This window comes from Leptodactylus fuscus, chromosome 8, assembly GCF_031893055.1.
Source record: "Leptodactylus fuscus isolate aLepFus1 chromosome 8, aLepFus1.hap2, whole genome shotgun sequence".
NCBI lineage: Eukaryota > Metazoa > Chordata > Amphibia > Anura > Leptodactylidae > Leptodactylus > Leptodactylus fuscus.
Window position 1 is genome coordinate 38663 of NC_134272.1, and position 21407 is coordinate 60069.

Genomic DNA, 21407 nt, shown 5'->3' on the forward strand with positions numbered 1-21407 from the left:
TATTATACCCCAGAGCTGCGCTCACTATTCTGCTGGTGCAGTCACTGTGTACATACATTACTTATCCTGTATTATACTCCAGAGCTGCGCTCACTATTCTGCTGGTGCAGTCACTGTGTACATACATTACATTACTTATCCTGTATTATACTCCAGAGCTGCGCTCACTATTCTGCTGGTGCAGTCACTGTGTACATACATTACATTACTTATCCTGTATTATACTCCAGAGCTGCGCTCACTATTCTGCTGGTACAGTCACTGTGTACATACATTACATTACTTATCCTGTATTATACCCCAGAGCTGCGCTCACTATTCTGCTGGTGTTTGAGCAGACGCTCACCTGCAGTCCAGTAGCTCGGTGCACTTCTTGGCACACGTCTCCACGTCCTCCTTGGTCTCTTCCTTGACCTTCCCCTCGTGCAGGTGCAGCAGTTCGGTGGCCTTGTTCCTCTGGTAGTCATTCAGGGCACTGCGCTGGACTGAGGACGTTACATTGTTATTGGTCAGTTGTCTAGTAGATTGTTCCCCGCGGCTTTGTCTGCGGTGTTTGGAGGATTGGGTGGGGACAGACGTGTGGAGCGGTGAGATGATTGCAGATATCTTGCTGTGCTGGTATACGCGGTGTGTGATATTGCAGAGGGCGTCATATACACTATTTGTTTTTATTTTTGGATCAAGTGTTTTTTTTAGGTCAGGTGGGAGGAGCAGGGCTGCAGGTTTGGATGGATGTGTGTGGGGGGGAGGGGCTTACTTGTTAATGGCTGCCATGAACAATGGGCCTCCGCGTGTGGAGACTCGGTTGCTATGGTGAGCAGACGGTAGGAAAGTGGCCGCCGTGAGTTTCAGAGTGGCGGTGGATGTGGCGGACGGCCATGCCGTTGCGGAGGTTGCCATGGTGGTCCTGTACGCCATCGTGTACCCGGCGTAGAAGAGGTTTTGACAATTTTTTAACATTTTTTAGGGGGTGAAGTGGTGTTATAGGCCGAGGTAATGCCATGTGTCGGCGGGCCGGGCGGCTGTGCTGTAAGGCTGGGGCAGAGCAGGGCGGCTTATGTGTGTGCTGCCAACGTACCGCTGAGTGTGCAGGCAGTGAAGGTAAGTTGCAGGGTCGGGGATGACTGTGGAATTGCGGCGCCGAGTTGTGGCGGTGCGGGCCAGGCTCTGTGTGCGCTGTGCGGTCTGACGTATACGCGGGAACTGTGCGTGTGGCGTCATCAGTGAAGTGCACTTAGTGTGAGCGGCCAAGCGGTGGCGCATGGCTGTGGAGAAAAGATGGCGGTGCCAGAGCGTCACCTTTGTTACTCTGCTTAACGTGACTGTGTAAGGTCAGGAAATACATGCACATGTAACGGCGTGGGGCGAGGGCTAGCGGAGAGGCGACAATATGGAGTGTGCAGGAAGTGCGTGTCAGTGTACAGCTGGGGGAGGGCTAGCGGAGAGGCGACAATATGGAGTGTGCAGGAAGTGCGTGTCAGTGTACAGCTGGGGCGAGGGCTAGCGGAGAGGCGACAATATGGAGTGTGCAGGAAGTGCGTGTCAGTGTACAGCTGGGGCGAGGGCTAGCGGAGAGGCGACAATATGGAGTGTGCAGGAAGTGCGTGTCACTGTACAGCTGGGGCGAGGGGGACCGCAGAGGCGACAATATGGAGTGTGCAGGAAGTGCGTGTCAGTGTACAGCTGGGGGGAGGGCTAGCGGAGAGGCGACAATATGGAGTGTGCAGGAAGTGCGTGTCAGTGTACAGCTGGGGGGAGGGCTAGCGGAGAGGCGACAATATGGAGTGTGCAGGAAGTGCGTGTCAGTGTACAGCTGGGGCGAGGGCTAGCGGAGAGGCGACAATATGGAGTGTGCAGGAAGTGCGTGTCACTGTACAGCTGGGGGGAGGAGTCCTACTTATGGGACTGTCCTGATAAGCAGCCATGTTGTTTAGCGGCACGAAAAGTAGCCTAGGCTTCAATCCCAAGCGACAACTGTGTTTGTGGAAAATTTGAGGCAAATCCGTCCAGGCATTTACTCCACACTAGCCCCCTCCCCACACAGTATTATATACTCACCACTAGCCCCCTCCCCACACGGTATTATATACTCACCACTAGCCCCCTCCCCACACAGTATTATATACTCACCACTAGCCCCCTCCCCACACGGTATTATATACTCACCACTAGCCCCCTCCCCACACGGTATTATATACTCACCACTAGCCCCCTCCCCACACAGTATTATATACTTCACCGTAGACCCTTCCCACACAGTACCCCGGAATGTACACAGGTGGAGCAGCACATGAGACCCCCGTAGGTACACAGGTGGAGCAGCACACGAGACCCCCGTAGGTACACAGGTGCAGGAGCAGCACATGAGACCCCCGTAGGTACACAGGTGGAGCAGCACATGAGACCCCCGTAGGTACACAGGTGCAGGAGCAGCACACGAGACCCCCGTAGGTACACAGGTGGAGCAGCACACGAGACCCCTGTAGGTACACAGGTGGAGCAGCACATGAGACCCCCGTAGGTACACAGGTGCAGGAGCAGCACATGAGACCCCCGTAGGTACACAGGTGCAGGAGCAGCACATGAGACCCCCGTAGGTACACAGGTGCAGGAGCAGCACATGAGACCCCCGTAGGTACACAGGTGGAGCAGCACACGAGACCCCCGTAGGTACACAGGTGCAGGAGCAGCACATGAGACCCCCGTAGGTACACAGGTGGAGCAGCACATGAGACCCCCGTAGGTACACAGGTGCAGGAGCAGCACACGAGACCCCCGTAGGTACACAGGTGGAGCAGCACACGAGACCCCTGTAGGTACACAGGTGGAGCAGCACATGAGACCCCCGTAGGTACACAGGTGCAGGAGCAGCACATGAGACCCCCGTAGGTACACAGGTGCAGGAGCAGCACATGAGACCCCCGTAGGTACACAGGTGCAGGAGCAGCACATGAGACCCCCGTAGGTACACAGGTGCAGGAGCAGCACACGAGACCCCCGTAGGTACACAGGTGCAGGAGCAGCACATGAGACCCCCGTAGGTACACAGGTGGAGCAGCACATGAGACCCCCGTAGGTACACAGGTGGAGCAGCACATGAGACCCCTGTAGGTACACAGGTGCAGGAGCAGCACACGAGACCCCCGTAGGTACACAGGTGCAGGAGCAGCACATGAGACCCCCGTAGGTACACAGGTGGAGCAGCACACGAGACCCCCGTAGGTACACAAGTGCAGGAGCAGCACATGAGACCCCCGTAGGTACACAGGTGGAGCAGCACACGAGACCCCCGTAGGTACACAGGTGGAGCAGCACACGAGACCCCCGTAGGTACACAGGTGGAGCAGCACATGAGACCCCCGTAGGTACACAGGTGCAGGAGCAGCACACGAGACCCCCGTAGGTACACAAGTGCAGGAGCAGCACACGAGACCCCCGTAGGTACACAGGTGCAGAAGCAGCACACGAGACCCCCGTAGGTACACAGGTGCAGGAGCAGCACATGAGACCCCCGTAGGTACACAGGTGCAGGAGCACACGAGACCCCCGTAGGTACACAGGTGCAGGAGCACACGAGACCCCCGTAGGTACACAGGTGCAGGAGCAGCGTCAGGTCTGTCTCGGGCAGCAGGTATATCACAGACAGTACTGCGGACGGGCCTAAGCTCTGGGGTCTCCATATTTGGGGGGCCTGGCGAGGAGTCCACACACTGACCAGTCACAACTAACCTGCGGCGACTAAAGCGATGGCGTGCAGGACGAGCGAGGATAGCAGCATGATGTCTGTGTGGAGGGTGCGCTGTTCTGCAGCAGCTGTGCCCCTGCTCTCTGCCTCCTCTTCACAAATATTTGTCCAGATAGCACATTAACCCCTGGCGCACCGCACAGCTCCACTGTCTACAATACAGAGGAAAACAGAAGACAAAATACAGGTCAAAGGTCAGTGACACCAACAACCCCACCCCCAGAGGATGGGGGGCAAGTCCTGAGGGGATGACGTGGGCTCTTGTCAAATCTGGATGTGGGTGAGGGGACTCTGACCCCATTTCCCAAACCAGCCAATTCCAGAGAGAACGGTTCCGGGCAGTGACTGAGCGGCTTCCAAGTGCAGTTGTGGCAGAGGCGGTGATGTGAGGTCAGCAACGGGGTCAGCGTCTCCCCTCCTACAACAACATACTACTCCAGGCAGCCTAGAGCCCGGGCTCTCCTCAGGGGCCACACCTCGCCAAGAGTCAGCCTAGACTTGTGTAATAGCGGTCACACAGAAGGGGGTGAGACACCCCAAACCTCAGAGGATGTCCCCCAGGACAGAGCTATGCCTGCAGCTGCCGTATGACACAACCGCCAGAAGCAGTGATGTCACATAGAGAACACAGGAGCCTTGCAGAGCCTCGTACCTCAGTGTGACGCCCCCTCCTGGCTGCAGCACATGATGGGATGATGAGGAGCAGCCTGGGGGCAGATGACTTCCTAATCAGGCCGGCTGACTAGGCTCGGGTTCACATGCTGACTATTTTTTCCTTCCTACAGTCAGAACTTTTTTCGCTTCGTCCTCCCGAAAAAAATCTTGAAAGAGAAAGAAGTGAAACGATTGGCGGTGTCGGCGCTTCTTGTGCAGGCGATTATGGTGCGATCACGGCGAGATCATTCATATAGTATATTCCTGGGACATTATACTGTGGGGGTCACTATGGGGGGGCAGTATACTGTGGGGGTTACTATAAGGGGGGCAGTATACTGTGGGGGTCACTATGGGGGGGCAGTATACTGTGGGGGTTACTATAAGGGGGGCAGTATACTGTGGGGGTCACTATGGGGGGGCAGTATACTGTGGGGGTCACTATAAGGGGGGCAGTATACTGTGGGGGTCACTATGGGGGGGCAGTATACTGTGGGGGTCACTATAAGGGGGCAGTATACTGTGGGGGTCACTATGGGGGGGCAGTATACTGTGGGGGTCACTATAAGGGGGGCAGTATACTGTGGGGGTCCCTATAAGGGGGGCAGTATACTGTGGGGGTCACTATAAGGGGGCAGTATACTGTGGGGGTCACTATAAGGGGGGCAGTATACTGTGGGGGTCACTATGGGGAGGGCAGTATACTGTGGGGGTCACTATAAGGGGGGCAGTATACTGTGGGGGTCACTATAAGGGGGGGGAGTATACTGTGGGGGTCACTATAAGGGGGGCAGTATACTGTGGGGGTCACTATAAGGGGGCAGTATACTGTGGGGGTCACTATAAGGGGGGCAGTATACTGTGGGGGTCACTATGGGGAGGGCAGTATACTGTGGGGGTCACTATAAGGGGGGCAGTATACTGTGGGGGTCACTATGGGGGGGGCAGTATACTGTGGGGGTCACTATGGGGGGGCAGTATACTGTGGGGGTCACTATAAGGGGGGCAGTATACTGTGGGGGTCACTATGGGGGGGGCAGTATACTGTGGGGGTCACTATAAGGGGGGCAGTATACTGTGGGGGTCACTATGGGGGGGCAGTATACTGTGGGGGTCACTATAAGGGGGGCAGTATACTGTGGGGGTCACTATAAGGGGGCAGTATACTGTGGGGGTCACTATAAGGGGGGAAGTATACTGTGGGGGTCACTATGGGGAGGGCAGTATACTGTGGGGGTTACTATAAGGGGGGCAGTATACTGTGGGGGTCACTATGGGGAGGGCAGTATACTGTTGGGGTCACTATAAGGGGGGGGAGTATACTGTGGGGGTCACTATAAGGGGGGCAGTATACTGTGGGGGTCACTATAAGGGGGGCAGTATACTGTGGGGGTTACTATAAGGGGGCAGTATACTGTGGGGGTCACTATAAGGGGGGGCAGTATACTGTGGGGGTCACTATAAGGGGGGCAGTATACTGTGGGGGTCACTATAAGGGGGGCAGTATACTGTGGGGGTCACTATGGGGGGCAGTATACTGTGGGGGTCACTATAAGGGGGGGGAGTATACTGTGGGGGTCACTATAAGGGGGGCAGTATACTGTGGGGGTTACTATAAGGGGGGGCAGTATACTGTGGGGGTTACTATAAGGGGGGCAGTATACTGTGGGGGTCACTATAAGGGGGGCAGTATACTGTGGGGGTCACTATAAGGGGGGCAGTATACTGTGGGGGTCCCTATAAGGGGGGCAGTATACTGTGGGGGTCACTATGGGGAGGGCAGTATACTGTTGGGGTCACTATAAGGGGGGGAGTATACTGTGGGGGTCACTATAAGGGGGGCAGTATACTGTGGGGGTTACTATAAGGGGGGCAGTATACTGTGGGGGTCACTATAAGGGGGGCAGTATACTGTGGGGGTCACTATGGGGAGGGCAGTATACTGTTGGGGTCACTATAAGGGGGGCAGTATACTGTGGGGGTCACTATAAGGGGGGCAGTATACTGTGGGGGTCACTATAAGGGGGGCAGTATACTGGGGGGGTCCCTATAAGGGGGCAGTATACTGTGGGGGTCACTATAAGGGGGCAGTATACTTTGGGGGTCCCTATAAGGGGAGCAGTATACTGTGGGGGTCCCTATAAGGGGGGCAGTATACTGTGGGGGTTACTATAAGGGGGGCAGTATACTTTGGGGGTTCCTATGGGGGGGGCAGTATACTTTGGGGGTTCCTATGGGGGGGGGGCAGTATACTGTGGGGGTCCCTATAAGGGGGGCAGTATACTGTGGGGGTTACTATAAGGGGGGGCAGTATATTGTGGGGGTTACTATAAGGGGGGGCAGTATATTGTGGGGGTTACTATAAGGGGGGGCAGTATACTTTGGGGGTTACTATAAGGGGGGCAGTATACTGTGGGGGTCACATGCCGGGTGTGTAACTATGGCGACCGCTCGGGAGCTGGGTGGCCGCCATAGCCGCCGAGTGTCTACTGTGTTACGCAATAGTCAACCAGCGCTAACGTCTCTGATCGGTCCCCGGACTGATTGGAGGCATTAACTCCTCTGGCGCCGCAATTAAAGGCGCCATGTTCCCAAGGACGCATGGGTGCCGCCATTTTGCTGGTGATCGCCGGCTCCTGGAGCATGCTTCAGGGCCGACGTCACGTTGCCTAGACACCCGGGAGCCTTGACAAGTCTCCCGGCCAGTCTGCACTCTCTCTCTCTTTTGCAGGCTGGTCTGTGCATTAGTATTGTCATGCATTGCGTTAGTGATCAGTCCCCGGGGGTTCCGCACGCCTACGGGGTCTAATAAATGCAAAAAATTTTTTTTTAAAAAGTCAAAGAAATATAAAAAAAATTTAAAAAGTATTAAAAATTCAAATCCCCCCCTTTCCCTAGAACACATATAAAAGTATATACCGTAGTTTTCGGACTATAAGACGCACCTAGGTTTTAGAGGAGGAAAATAGGGAAAAAAAATTTTGAAGCAAAAACTGGTAAAATATTTAATATATGGGAGTTGTAGTTTTGCACATTGACAGGTGACCCTGCAGCTGTACGGGGACGCATAGAGTGGTTTTTTTGCGGGGCCAGCTGTACTTTTTAGTTATACCATTTTGGGGGATATCTATTGCTTAGATCACCTTGTATTGAAAAAAAAAACTCGGTGGTTTATGATATATGATATATATATATAATTTTTTCTAGGGACAGGAGGTGATTTAGAACTTTTATTTATATTTTTAAAGCTTTTTTTTTTTTTTTTTTTTTGCTATTTTATTCCCCCCCGGGGCTTGAGCCTACGGTCACTTGATTGCAAGTCCCATAGACGGCAATACAACTGTATTGCCGTCTATGGGCCATTCTGTCTATTAGTATTACGGCTGGTCATAGACCCAGCCGTAATACTAATACAGCAGTGACAGGCCCGGGAGCCTCATTAGGCTCCCGGCTGTCACCCGAACAGATATCGCCACGCAGGAGCCGGCCTGCAACTTCACAGGTACGGGCCGGGGGAGAAGGGGCCACCGATACTGACCCGGCATCCGCTGTACTAGAGAGGCGGATGCCGGGGAGGGATAGACGCCGGGGCCTGAGACATCGCTACGATCCTCTGCCCTGCATGAAGCCAGCGGCGGGGGGACGGAGGAGCGGAATAGCATCGCCGCTGCTGGCTTCATGCAGGGCAGAGGAGCACAGCGATGTCTCAGGCCCCGGCACCTGTAATGGCGTCTATCCCTTGCCGGCATTCGCCTCTCTATTACAGTGGATGCCAGGCGCCACATTCGGTCTATAAGACGCACCCTTCTTTTCCCCCCAAATTTTGGGGAAAAAAGTGCGTCTTATAGTCCGAAAAATACGGTAAATACTGTGACACCCCTACATGTTAGGTCTCACCGTGTCCAAAATCGCCGGCTCTACAAAGCTAGACAAATATTTTTCCTTTTCCGTAAACGCCGTCGCGGGAAAAATAGTCAAAAGTGCCAAACCAACGTGTTTTCACTGTTTTGATTCTGATAAAAATTTGAATAAAAAGTGATCAAAGCAAAAGCAATTCCCGAAAATGGTAGAAATAAAAAGTACACCCGACCCCGCAAAAACCGACGCCCTCTGCATCCCCGTACATGGACGTAGAAAAAAGTTACGGCTGTCAGAATATGGCGACTTTTAGAAAAAATTTTTTAACACAGTTTTGTATTTTTTTTAAGGGGTTAAAATGTAAATAAAACCATATAAATTTGTTATCCCTGGAACCGTACCGAAACTCAGAATACAGGGGACAGGTCATTGTGGCTGCGCAGTGAACGCCGTAAAACCAAAGCCCGTAAGAAAGTCGCAGAAATGCAGTTTTTCTTCAAATCCCCCCATTCTGAATTATTTTCCCGCTTCCCAGGACATTGTACAGAATAAGTAATGGTGGCATCAGGAAGAAGAATCTGTCCCGCAAAGAATAAGCCCTCGTATGGCTCTGGGAGCGGAGAAATAAAAAAGTGATGGGGTTTAGAAGGAGGGGAGTCCAAAAGGAAAGATGCCATGGGCGGGAAGGGGTTAAAGTACCACAAAAATACAAGAGCGAGAAAAACTCCTGAAAGAACAAAGAGCCGAGGACAGGGGACAAACCGCAGCGAATCCTCCTGTGTGACCAAAGCCTGAAGGGAAGCGGCTCTGGGCGTGGTCTATGGCAGTCGTAGGCGTGGTCTGTTCTTATAACGAGTACCTATTGGTCAGGCTGGCCAGATCCCGTTGCCATGGAGACGCTGTGCCTCGCTCTGGTATCGCAGCTCTTGTGTGGCGGGTCGCGGTGTCATGACGTCATATTCGTGCGCTGAGGGTGTAGCAAGATGGCCGCGCCGGAGCGCCCGTTACACTCCCGTTCACTGTTTGTCACAGACCTGGGCCCTATGCGCTTCTACGTGCGGCCGGGGCCCCTGAAGCGGCAGCTGTCGCCGCTCATCACTCATGGCGGAGGGGTCATGTGTCGTGTGCAGGAGCCGGGGGCCTTCCTTCTGGCAGAGCCCGGGCAGGTTCGGGGCGTCCAGTACATAGCCTGTCACTACATCACCGACTGTGTCCGCAGCAACCGGAGACTGTCCCCGCGGGGCTACCGCCTGCTGGAGCCCAACACCGAGGGGCCCCTCAGCAAGAGGCCGAGGAAGGAAGCAGGGGGCTCCGCGGGGGCCAGCCCTACACCATGTGACCTGGGACCTGGAAAAGACCCGCCCACTAATCCTATAGGAGAAGCCTCTGTATCAGGTCACCCCATTACCTCTACTGAGACCCCTGAGTCCTGTGGCCCCAACTCCTCTACTGTGGCCCCTGCATCACGTGACCCCGTGCCCTCCACCACAGGGGCCCCTGCATCACGTGACCCCGTGCCCTCCACCACAGGGGCCCCTGCATCACGTGACCCCGTGCCCTCCACCACAGGGGCCCCTGCATCACGTGACCCCGTGCCCTCCACCACAGGGGCCCCTGCATCACGTGACCCCGTGCCCTCCACCACAGGGGCCCCTGCATCACGTGACCCCGTGCCCTCCACCACAGGGGCCCCTGCATCACGTGACCCCGTGCCCTCCACCACAGGGGCCCCTGCATCACGTGACCCCGTGCCCTCCACCACAGGGGCCCCTGCATCACGTGACCCCGTGCCCTCCACCACAGGGGCCCCTGCATCACGTGACCCCATGCCCTCCACCACAGGGGCCCCTGCATCACGTGACCCCGTGCCCTCCATCACAGGGGCCCCTGCATCACGTGACCCCGTGCCCTCCACCACAGGGGCCCCTGCATCACGTGACCCCGTGCCCTCCACCACAGGGGCCCCTGCATCACGTGACCCCGTGCCCTCCACCACAGGGGCCCCTGCATCACGTGACCCCATGCCCTCCACCACAGGGGCCCCTGCATCACGTGACCCCGTGCCCTCCACCACAGGGGCCCCTACAACATGTCTCCCCAGGGCTTCAGTCAGGCAGGATGGGCCTGGAGCTATGCAGATAGTAGATGATGAAGCTCAGACAGCAGGGGCCGTGGCCAGTAAGAGGCGGACTACAAGTCACAGCTTATCCTTAGGGAGGCAGCCATTTAGCCGGCAGGAAGACATTGCCATATTAGAATATGTCCTGGAGAATGAGGGGCCCAAGAGGACGGTGACGGGGACCCTGCTGTGGAAGGAGCTGGAGCAGGAGCAGCTGCTGAGGAGGACGTGGCAGGCCATGAAATGCCGCTACACCAGGTACATCATGTGGCACAAGCACCTGTATAAGCCGCCCCCAAGGGCACCGGGCCAGAGAGCCCACAAGACCAGCACTGGCCAGCAGGGAGATGCCACCACCATAGCCCAGCACCTGCCACCCCCCGACACAGCCCTGAAAAGTCTCCAACAAGACCCCAGAGAGGTGGAAAGTGGGGGTGCAACCAGTAAAGGGGGTGACAGTGTCCACCCAGGAGGAAGCGCAAACCGGACAAGGGCCACAGATGTCACCCTAATGCTTGTGCAGGAAGATGCTGGCCCTTCGTCTGAAGGAGAAGAAGGTGCGTCCTGGGGGCCACATCACCCCTATATACAGCCACAGCTACCCAGACCAAACGTACCACACCCCTATATACAGCCACAGCTACCCAGACCAAACGTACCACACCCCTATATAGGGCCACAGCTACCCAGACCAAACGTACCACACCCCTATATAGGGCCACAGCTACCCAGACCAAACGTACCACACCCCTATATAGGGCCACAGCTACCCAGACCAAACGTACCACACCCCAAAATGGGGCCACAGCTACCCAGACCAAACGTACCACACCCCTATATAGAGCCCCAGCTACCCAGACCAAACGTACCACACCCCTATATACAGCCACAGCTACCCAGACCAAACGTACCACACCCCTATATAGGGCCACAGCTACCCAGACCAAACGTACCACACCCCTATATACGGCCACAGCTACCCAGACCAAACGTACCACACCCCTATATAGGGCCACAGCTACCCAGACCAAACGTACCACACCCCTATATAGTGCCACAGCTACCCAGACCAAATGTACCACACCCCTATATAGAGCCACAGCTACCCAGACCAAACGTACCACACCCCTATATAGGGCCACAGCTACCCAGACCAAACGTACCACACCCCTATATAGGGCCACAGCTACCCAGACCAAACGTACCACACCCCTATATAGGGCCACAGCTACCCAGACCAAACGTACCACACCCCTATATACAGCTACCCAGACCAAACGTACCACACCCCTATATAGGGCCACAGCTACCCAGACCAAATGTACCACACCCCTATATAGGGCCACAGCTACCCAGACCAAACGTACCACACCCCTATGTACAGCCACAGCTACCCAGACCAAATGTACCACACCCCTATATTGTGCCACAGCTACCCAGACCAAACGTACCACACCCCTATATACAGCCACAGCTACCCAGACCAAACGTACCACACCCCTATATAGTGCCACAGCTACCCAGACCAAACGTACCACACCCCTATATACAGCCACAGCTACCCAGACCAAACGTACCACACCCCTATATAGAGCCACAGCTACCCAGACCAAACGTACCACACCCCTATATAGGGCCACAGCTACCCAGACCAAACGTACCACACCCCTATGTACAGCCACAGCTACCCAGACCAAACGTACCACACCCCTATATAGGGCCACAGCTACCCAGACCAAACGTACCACACCCCTATATAGGGCCACAGCTACCCAGACCAAACGTACCACACCCCTATATACGGCCACAGCTACCCAGACCAAACGTACCACACCCCTATATAGGGCCACAGCTACCCAGACCAAACGTACCACACCCCTATATAGGGCCACAGCTACCCAGACCAAACGTACCACACCCCTATATAGTGCCACAGCTACCCAGACCACACGTACCACACCCCTATATAGGGCCACAGCTACCCAGACCAAACGTACCACACCCCTATATAGTGCCACAGCTACCCAGACCAAATGTACCACACCCCTATATAGAGCCCCAGCTACCCAGACCACACGTACCACACCCCTATATAGGGCCACAGCTACCCAGACCAAACGTACCACACCCCTATATAGGGCCACAGCTACCCAGACCAAACGTACCACACCCCTATATAGGGCCACAGCTACCCAGACCAAACGTACCACACCCCTATATAGGGCCACAGCTACCCAGACCAAACGTACCACACCCCTATATACAGCCACAGCTACCCAGACCAAACGTACCACACCCCTATATAGGGCCACAGCTACCCAGACCAAATGTACCACACCCCTATATAGGGCCACAGCTACCCAGACCAAACGTACCACACCCCTATGTACAGCCACAGCTACCCAGACCAAACGTACCACACCCCTATATACAGCCACAGCTACCCAGACCAAACGTACCACACCCCTATATAGTGCCACAGCTACCCAGACCAAACGTACCACACCCCTATATACAGCCACAGCTACCCAGACCAAACGTACCACACCCCTATATAGAGCCACAGCTACCCAGACCAAACGTACCACACCCCTATATAGGGCCACAGCTACCCAGACCAAACGTACCACACCCCTATGTACAGCCACAGCTACCCAGACCAAACGTACCACACCCCTATATAGGGCCACAGCTACCCAGACCAAACGTACCACACCCCTATGTACAGCCATAGCTACCCAGACCAAACGTACCACACCCCTATGTACAGCCACAGCTACCCAGACCAAACGTACCACACCCCTATATAGGGCCACAGCTACCCAGACCAAATGTACCACACCCCTATATAGTGCCACAGCTACCCAGACCAAACGTACCACACCCCTATATAGGGCCACAGCTACCCAGACCAAACGTACCACACCCCTATATACAGCCACAGCTACCCAGACCAAACGTACCACACCCCTATATAGGGCCACAGCTACCCAGACCAAACGTACCACACCCCTATATAGGGCCACAGCTACCCAGACCAAACGTACCACACCCCTATGTACAGCCATAGCTACCCAGACCAAATGTACCACACCCCTATGTACAGCCACAGCTACCCAGACCAAAAGTACCACACCCCTATATAGGGCCACAGCTACCCAGACCAAATGTACCACACCCCTATATAGGGCCACAGCTACCCAGACCAAACGTACCACACCCCTATATAGGGCCACAGCTACCCAGACCAAATGTACCACACCCCTATATAGGGCCACAGCTACCCAGACCAAACGTACCACACCCCTATATACAGCCACAGCTACCCAGACCAAACGTACCACACCCCTATATAGGGCCACAGCTACCCAGACCAAATGTACCACACCCCTATATAGGGCCACAGCTACCCAGACCAAACGTACCACACCCCTATATAGGGCCACAGCTACCCAGACCAAACGTACCACACCCCTATATAGGGCCACAGCTACCCAGACCAAACGTACCACACCCCTATATACAGCCACAGCTACCCAGACCAAACGTACCACACCCCTATATAGGGCCACAGCTACCCAGACCAAACGTACCACACCCCTATGTACAGCCACAGCTACCCAGACCAAACGTACCACACCCCTATATAGAGCCACAGCTACCCAGACCAAACGTACCACACCCCTATATAGGGCCACAGCTACCCATACCAAACGTACCACACCCCTATATAGAGCCACAGCTACCCAGACCAAACGTACCACACCCCTATATAGGGCCACAGCTACCCAGACCAAACGTACCACACCCCTATATAGGGCCACAGCTACCCAGACCAAACGTACCATACCCCTATATAGAGCCACAGCTACCCAGACCAAACCTACCATACCCCTATATAGAGCCCCAGCTACCCAGACCAAACGTACCACACCCCTATATAGAGCCACAGCTACCCAGACCAAATGTACCACACCCCTATATACAGCCACAGCTACCCAGACCAAACGTACCACACCCCTATATAGAGCCCCAGCTACCCAGACCAAACGTACCACACCCCTATATAGAGCCACAGCTACCCAGACCAAATGTACCACACCCCTATATAGGGCCACAGCTACCCAGACCAAACGTACCACACCCCTATATAGAGCCACAGCTACCCAGACCAAATGTACCACACCCCTATATAGTGCCACAGCTACCCAGACCAAATGTACCACACCCCTATATACAGCCACAGCTACCCAGACCAAACGTACCACACCCCTATATAGGGCCACAGCTACCCAGACCAAATGTACCACACCCCTATATACAGCCACAGCTACCCAGACCAAACGTACCACACCCCTATATAGAGCCCCAGCTACCCAGACCAAACGTACCACACCCCTATATAGAGCCACAGCTACCCAGACCAAACGTACCACACCCCTATATAGAGCCACAGCTACCCAGACCAAACGTACCACACCCCTATATACAGCCACAGCTACCCAGACCAAACGTACCACACCCCTATATAGGGCCACAGCTACCCAGACCAAACGTACCACACCCCTATATACAGCCACAGCTACCCAGACCAAACGTACCACACCCCTATGTACAGCCACAGCTACCCAGACCAAACGTACCACACCCCTATATACAGCCACAGCTACCCAGACCAAACGTACCACACCCCTATATAGAGCCACAGCTACCCAGACCAAACCTACCACACCCCTATATAGGGCCACAGCTACCCAGACCAAACCTACCACACCCCTATATAGGGCCACAGCTACCCAGACCAAACGTACCACACCCCTATATAGAGCCACAGCTACCCAGACCAAACCTACCACACCCCTATATAGAGCCACAGCTACCCAGACCAAACGTACCACACCCCTATATAGAGCCACAGCTACCCAGACCAAACGTACCACACCCCTATATAGAGCCACAGCTACCCAGACCAAACGTACCACACCCCTATATAGAGCCACAGCTACCCAGACCAAACGTACCACACCCCTATATAGGGCCACAGCTACCCAGACCAAACGTACCACACCCCTATATAGAGCCACAGCTACCCAGACCAAACGTACCACACCCCTATATAGAGCCACAGCTACCCAGACCAAACGTACCACACCCCTATATAGGGCCACAGCTACCCAGACCAAACGTACCACACCCCTATATAGAGCCACAGCTACCCAGACCAAACGTACCACACCCCTATATAGAGCCACAGCTACCCAGACCAAACGTACCACACCCCTATATAGAGCCACAGCTACCCAGACCAAACGTACCACACCCCTATATAGAGCCCCAGCTACCCAGACCAAACGTACCACACCCCTATATAGAGCCCCAGCTACCCAGACCAAACGTACCACACCCCTATATAGAGCCCCAGCTACCCAGACCAAACGTACCACACCCCTATATAGTGCCACAGCTACCCAGACCAAACGTACCACACCCCTATATAGTGCCACAGCTACCCAGACCAAACGTACCACACCCCTATATAGGGCCACAGCTACCCAGACCAAACGTACCACACCCCTATATAGGGCCACAGCTACCCAGACCAAATGTACCACACCCCTATATAGGGCCACAGCTACCCAGACCAAATGTACCACACCCCTATGTACAGCCACAGCTACCCAGACCAAATGTACCACACCCCTATATAGGGCCACAGCTACCCAGACCAAACGTACCACACCCCTATATAGGGCCACAGCTACCCAGACCAAATGTACCACACCCCTATATAGGGCCACAGCTACCCAGACCAAACGTACCACACCCCTATATAGGGCCACAGCTACCCAGACCAAACGTACCACACCCCTATATAGAGCCCCAGCTACCCAGACCAAACGTACCACACCCCTATATAGAGCCACAGCTGCCCGGACCAAACGTACCACACCCCTATATAGGGCCACAGCTACCCAGACCAAACCTACCACACCCCTATATAGGGCCACAGCTACCCAGACCAAACCTACCACACCCCTATATAGGGCCACAGCTACCCAGACCAAACCTACCACACCCCTATATAGGGCCACAGCTACCCAGACCAAACGTACCACACCCCTATATAGGGCCACAGCTACCCAGACCAAACGTACCACACCCCTGTATAGAGCCACAGCTACCCAGACCAAACCTACCACACCCCTATATAGGGCCACAGCTACCCAGACCAAACGTACCACACCCCTATATAGAGCCACAGCTACCCAGACCAAACGTACCACACCCCTATATAGAGCCACAGCTACCCAGACCACACGTACCACACCCCTATATAGGGCCACAGCTACCCAGACCAAACGTACCACACCCCTATATAGGGCCACAGCTACCCAGACCAAACGTACCACACCCCTATATAGGGCCACAGCTACCCAGACCAAACGTACCACACCCCTATGTACAGCCACAGCTACCCAGACCAAACGTACCACACCCCTATATAGGGCCACAGCTACCCAGACCAAACATACCACACCCCTATATACAGCCACAGCTGCCCAGACCAAACGTACCACACCCCTATATAGGGCCACAGCTACCCAGACCAAACGTACCACACCCCTATATAGGGCCACAGCTACCCAGACCAAACGTACCACACCCCTATATACAGCCACAGCTACCCAGACCAAACGTACCACACCCCTATATAGGGCCACAGCTACCCAGACCAAACGTACCACACCCCTATATACAGCCACAGCTACCCAGACCAAACGTACCACACCCCGCACTGCCACATCTCATCACATGGCCTGAGGCTAATGGGGCCTCTTCACGTCTTCTTCTTGGAGGTCTCCTTAAAGGGCTGGTGCTGCCTCCTGCTGGTGTCTCAGGGCACACACTGGTGCCACGTCTCTGGGATATACCATTCACTGCCAAGTATAGGGGTCCGACCTCTGTGACCCAGCCCATTAGGAAGTAACTGCAGCCCTAGCAAAGCCACATACTACCAAACCTCCTGTCAGCTCTGTTACTGATGGTTTCCTTGTGATTGTGTGTCTCCATTACTGATGGTTTCCCTGGGCTCGTGTGTCTCCATTACTGATGGTTTCCCTGGGCTCACATGTCTGTATTTTTTTTAGCTAATACAGTATCAGCAGCAGCCGGTGCATCGCCGCTCAGCCCCCAGAAAAACCTGGAAAGTGATAACTCGGAAGACCTACAAATATTCAAGCTCGCCAATATGGAGTTTGAGGTAGTATCATAAGCGAGCGAAATCTAACAATACCGCAAGGAAGTGTGTGGGCCGCTCTCCGACAATCCTCTAGTACTTGGGCAAATCAGCAGAGCAAGACACTGGACATGCAGGGGATGCTGGGAGAATAGTGAGCGCAGCTCTGGGGTATAATACAGGATAAGTAATGTAATGTATGTACACAGTGACTGTACCAGCAGAATAGTGAGCGCAGCTCTGGAGTATAATACAGGATAAGTAATGTAATGTATGTACACAGTGACTGTACCAGCAGAATAGTGAGCGCAGCTCTGGAGTATAATACAGGATAAGTAATGTATGTACACAGTGACTGTACCAGCAGAATAGTGAGCGCAGCTCTGGAGTATAATACAGGATAAGTAATGTAATGTATGTACACAGTGACTGTACCAGCAGAATAGTGAGCGCAGCTCTGGAGTATAATACAGGATAAGTAATGTAATGTATGTACACAGTGACTGTACCAGCAGAATAGTGAGCGCAGCTCTGGAGTATAATACAGGATAAGTAATGTATGTACACAGTGACTGTACCAGCAGAATAGTGAGCGCAGCTCTGGAGTATAATACAGGATAAGTAATGTAATGTATGTACACAGTGACTGTACCAGCAGAATAGTGAGCGCAGCTCTGGAGTATAATACAGGATAAGTAATGTAATGTATGTACACAGTGACTGCACCAGCAGAATAGTGAGCGCAGCTCTGGAGTATAATACAGGATAAGTAATGTAATGTATGTACACAGTGACTGTACCAGCAGAATAGTGAGCGCAGCTCTGGGGTATAATACAGGATAAGTAATGTAATGTATGTACACAGTGACTGCACCAGCAGAATAGTGAGCGCAGCTCTGGAGTATAATACAGGATAAGTAATGTAATGTATGTACACAGTGACTGTACCAGCAGAATAGTGAGCGCAGCTCTGGAGTATAATACAGGATAAGTAATGTATGTACACAGTGACTACACCAGCAGAATAGTGAGCGCAGCTCTGGAGTATAATACAGGATAAGTAATGTAATGTATGTACACAGTGACTGCACCAGCAGAATAGTGAGCGCAGCTCTGGAGTATAATACAGGATAAGTAATGTAATGTATGTACACAGTGACTGTACCAGCAGAATAGTGAGCGCAGCTCTGGAGTATAATACAGGATAAGTAATGTAATGTATGTACACAGTGACTGCACCAGCAGAATAGTGAGCGCAGCTCTGGAGTATAATACAGGATAAGTAATGTAATGTATGTACACAGTGACTGCACCAGCAGAATAGTGAGCGCAGCTCCGGGGTATAATACAGGATAAGTAATGTAATGTATGTACACAGTGACTGCACCAGCAGAATAGTGAGCGCAGCTCTGGGGTATAATACAGGATAAGTAATGTAATGTATGTACACAGTGACTGTACCAGCAGAATAGTGAGCGCAGCTCTGGAGTATAATACAGGATAAGTAATGTAATGTATGTACACAGTGACTGTACCAGCAGAATAGTGAGTGCAGCTCTGGAGTATAATACAGGATAAGTAATGTAATGTATGTACACAGTGACTGCACCAGCAGAATAGTGAGCGCAGCTCCGGGGTATAATACAGGATAAGTAATGTAATGTATGTACACAGTGACTGCACCAGCAGAATAGTGAGCGCAGCTCTGGAGTATAATACAGGATAAGTAATGTATGTACACAGTGACTGTACCAGCAGAATAGTGAGCGCAGCTCTGGAGTATAATACAGGAGAAGTAATGTAATGTATGTACACAGTGACTGTACCAGCAGAATAGTGAGCGCAGCTCTGGAGTATAATACAAGAAAAGTAATGTAATGTATGTACACAGTGACTGTACCAGCAGAATAGTGAGCGCAGCTCTGAGGTATAATATAGGATGTACAGACGTTACTGGGGTAGGATATGTTGTATATCAGTCATTAGACTCTGCAGTGATGTCACTGGGGTTGTTCTGAGCTGCCACGTCATCATCTTGGTTTCCAGCTGGGTTGTGATACTGTTCGCTGCGGTCATGTCTGTGTTGCTGACTCTCTCTCACTCTTTCCTGACAGGTGGATGATGACTATTCTGATTGTCAGGTGAAGGTTTCGGGCATCAGCCTAAAAGACTTTGTGATGGGGGCGGACTCTGAGAGCGCAGGCACCCAGATGCAGGAGGATGACGTGACCTCCAGCCCAGACAGTGAGGGACTGCAGGACGCCCTGACCGACATGATGAGAGAGTTTAGTCTGGACATCTGCCAGGTCACTCAGGCCCTTCTCAAGAACAATGGAGAGGTGGGCAGCACCAGACACTTCCTGCGCACTGGCCGGCGGCCTGATGGTTTCCCTATCTGGCAGCGTAAAGACGATGTAGACTTGCAGAACAGTGATGCAGCGCTGCGCCCCCAGCTGGCTAGGAAATATGGTGCAGACAATGTAGCTAAAAGAGTGGCCTTCCTGGCTGGTTAGACGGTGTTCTCTGCCATTATTCTGCGTCCATCACTTCACAGGGCCCTCCTCCGGAGTCCAACTGTTCTATTGTATCTGCTTCAAAGAAAGCTGAGTGACACCCAAAATGGCTGCCATGTGTAAGGGGTCTCCCAGTTATCCTCAAAAATACAAAGCAGGAAATGTCAGCAAGTTCTGTGTACTGTGTGTGGGTGGAGTTCCTGGCTCCGCCTCCCTCGGGGTGTCCATTTGTCTTTATAATTTGTGATTTAATCGTATATTTTTCTACAAGTTATAAAAAGAAAAAATGTTTTAGTAAAGTTATTATAATGTAAGAAACCTAAAATCCAAAGCAGTACTTATCCTGTATTATACTCCAGAGCTGTGCTCACTATTCTGCTGGTACAGTCACTGTGTACATACATTACATTACTTATCCTGTATTATACTCCAGAGCTGCGCTCACTATTCTGCTGGTACAGTCACTGTGTACATACATTACATTACTTATCCTGTATTATACTCCAGAGCTGTGCTCACTATTCTGCTGGTACAGTCATTGTGTACATTACATTACTTATCCTGTATTATACTCCAGAGCTGCGCTCACTATTCTGCTGGTGCAGTCACTGTGTACATACATTACATTACTTATCCTGTATTATACTCCAGAGCTGCGCTCACTATTCTGCTGGTACAGTCACTGTGTACATACATTACATTACTTATCCTGTATTATACTCCAGAGCTGTGCTCACTATTCTGCTGGTGCAGTCACTGTGTACATACATTACATTACTTATCCTGTATTATACTCCAGAGCTGTGCTCACTATTCTGCTGGTGCAGTCACTGTGTACATACATTACATTACTTATCCTGTATTATACTCCAGAGCAGCACTCACTATTCTGCTGGTGCAGTCACTGTGTACATACATTACATTACTTATCCTGTATTATACTCCAGAGCTGCGCTCACTATTCTGCTGGTACAGTCACTGTGTACATACATTACTTATCCTGTATTATACTCCAGAGCAGCACTCACTATTCTGCTGGTGCAGTCACTGTGTACATACATTACATTTCCTGTATTATACTCTAGAGCTGCGCTCACTATTCTGCTGGTACAGTCACTGTGTACATTACATTACTTATCCTGTATTATACTCCAGAGCTGCGCTCACTATTCTGCTGGTACAGTCACTGTGTACATACATTACATTACTTATCCTGTATTATCCCCCAGAGCTGCGCTCACTATTCTGCTGGTACAGTCACTGTGTACATACATTACATTA

At 52.8% G+C, this 21407-nt stretch overlaps 2 protein-coding genes across 3 annotated transcripts in view; one reads left to right on the forward strand and one right to left on the reverse strand.

Moving 5' to 3' along the window:
* The window catches only part of MST1 (macrophage stimulating 1), a 31275-nt gene extending 26960 nt beyond the window's left edge, over positions 1-4315 (reverse strand). For both annotated transcript variants that reach the window (XM_075285263.1, XM_075285262.1), the window contains exons 1-2: positions 3730-4315; positions 347-485 (exon numbers count right to left, since the gene is read on the reverse strand). In XM_075285263.1, coding sequence (XP_075141364.1) covers positions 347-485; positions 3730-3778 — 188 coding nt within the window. In that variant the 5' untranslated portion in view covers positions 3779-4315. The remainder of the gene's footprint in view (positions 1-346; positions 486-3729) is intronic.
* Positions 4316-9258: 4943 nt separating this feature from the next.
* Positions 9259-20339, forward strand: TERF2IP (TERF2 interacting protein). Its single transcript, XM_075285661.1, has 3 exons — positions 9259-10933; positions 17525-17637; positions 19728-20339. Exons 1-3 carry the CDS (start codon positions 9301-9303, stop codon positions 20124-20126), a joined length of 2145 nt encoding a protein of 714 aa, XP_075141762.1. The 5' UTR covers positions 9259-9300; the 3' UTR covers positions 20127-20339.
* Positions 20340-21407: the final 1068 nt, after the last annotated feature.

Bases quoted from the DNA above. Each gene is read 5' to 3' on its own strand.
- TERF2IP (XM_075285661.1), top strand. From the start codon at position 9,301: ATGCGCTTCTACGTGCGGCCGGGGCCCCTGAAGCGGCAGCTGTCGCCG. The intron at 10,934-17,524 runs GTGCGTCCTGGG...TATTTTTTTTAG, and splicing joins TTCGTCTGAAGGAGAAGAAG to CTAATACAGTATCAGCAGCA. The intron at 17,638-19,727 runs GTAGTATCATAA...CTTTCCTGACAG, and splicing joins TCGCCAATATGGAGTTTGAG to GTGGATGATGACTATTCTGA.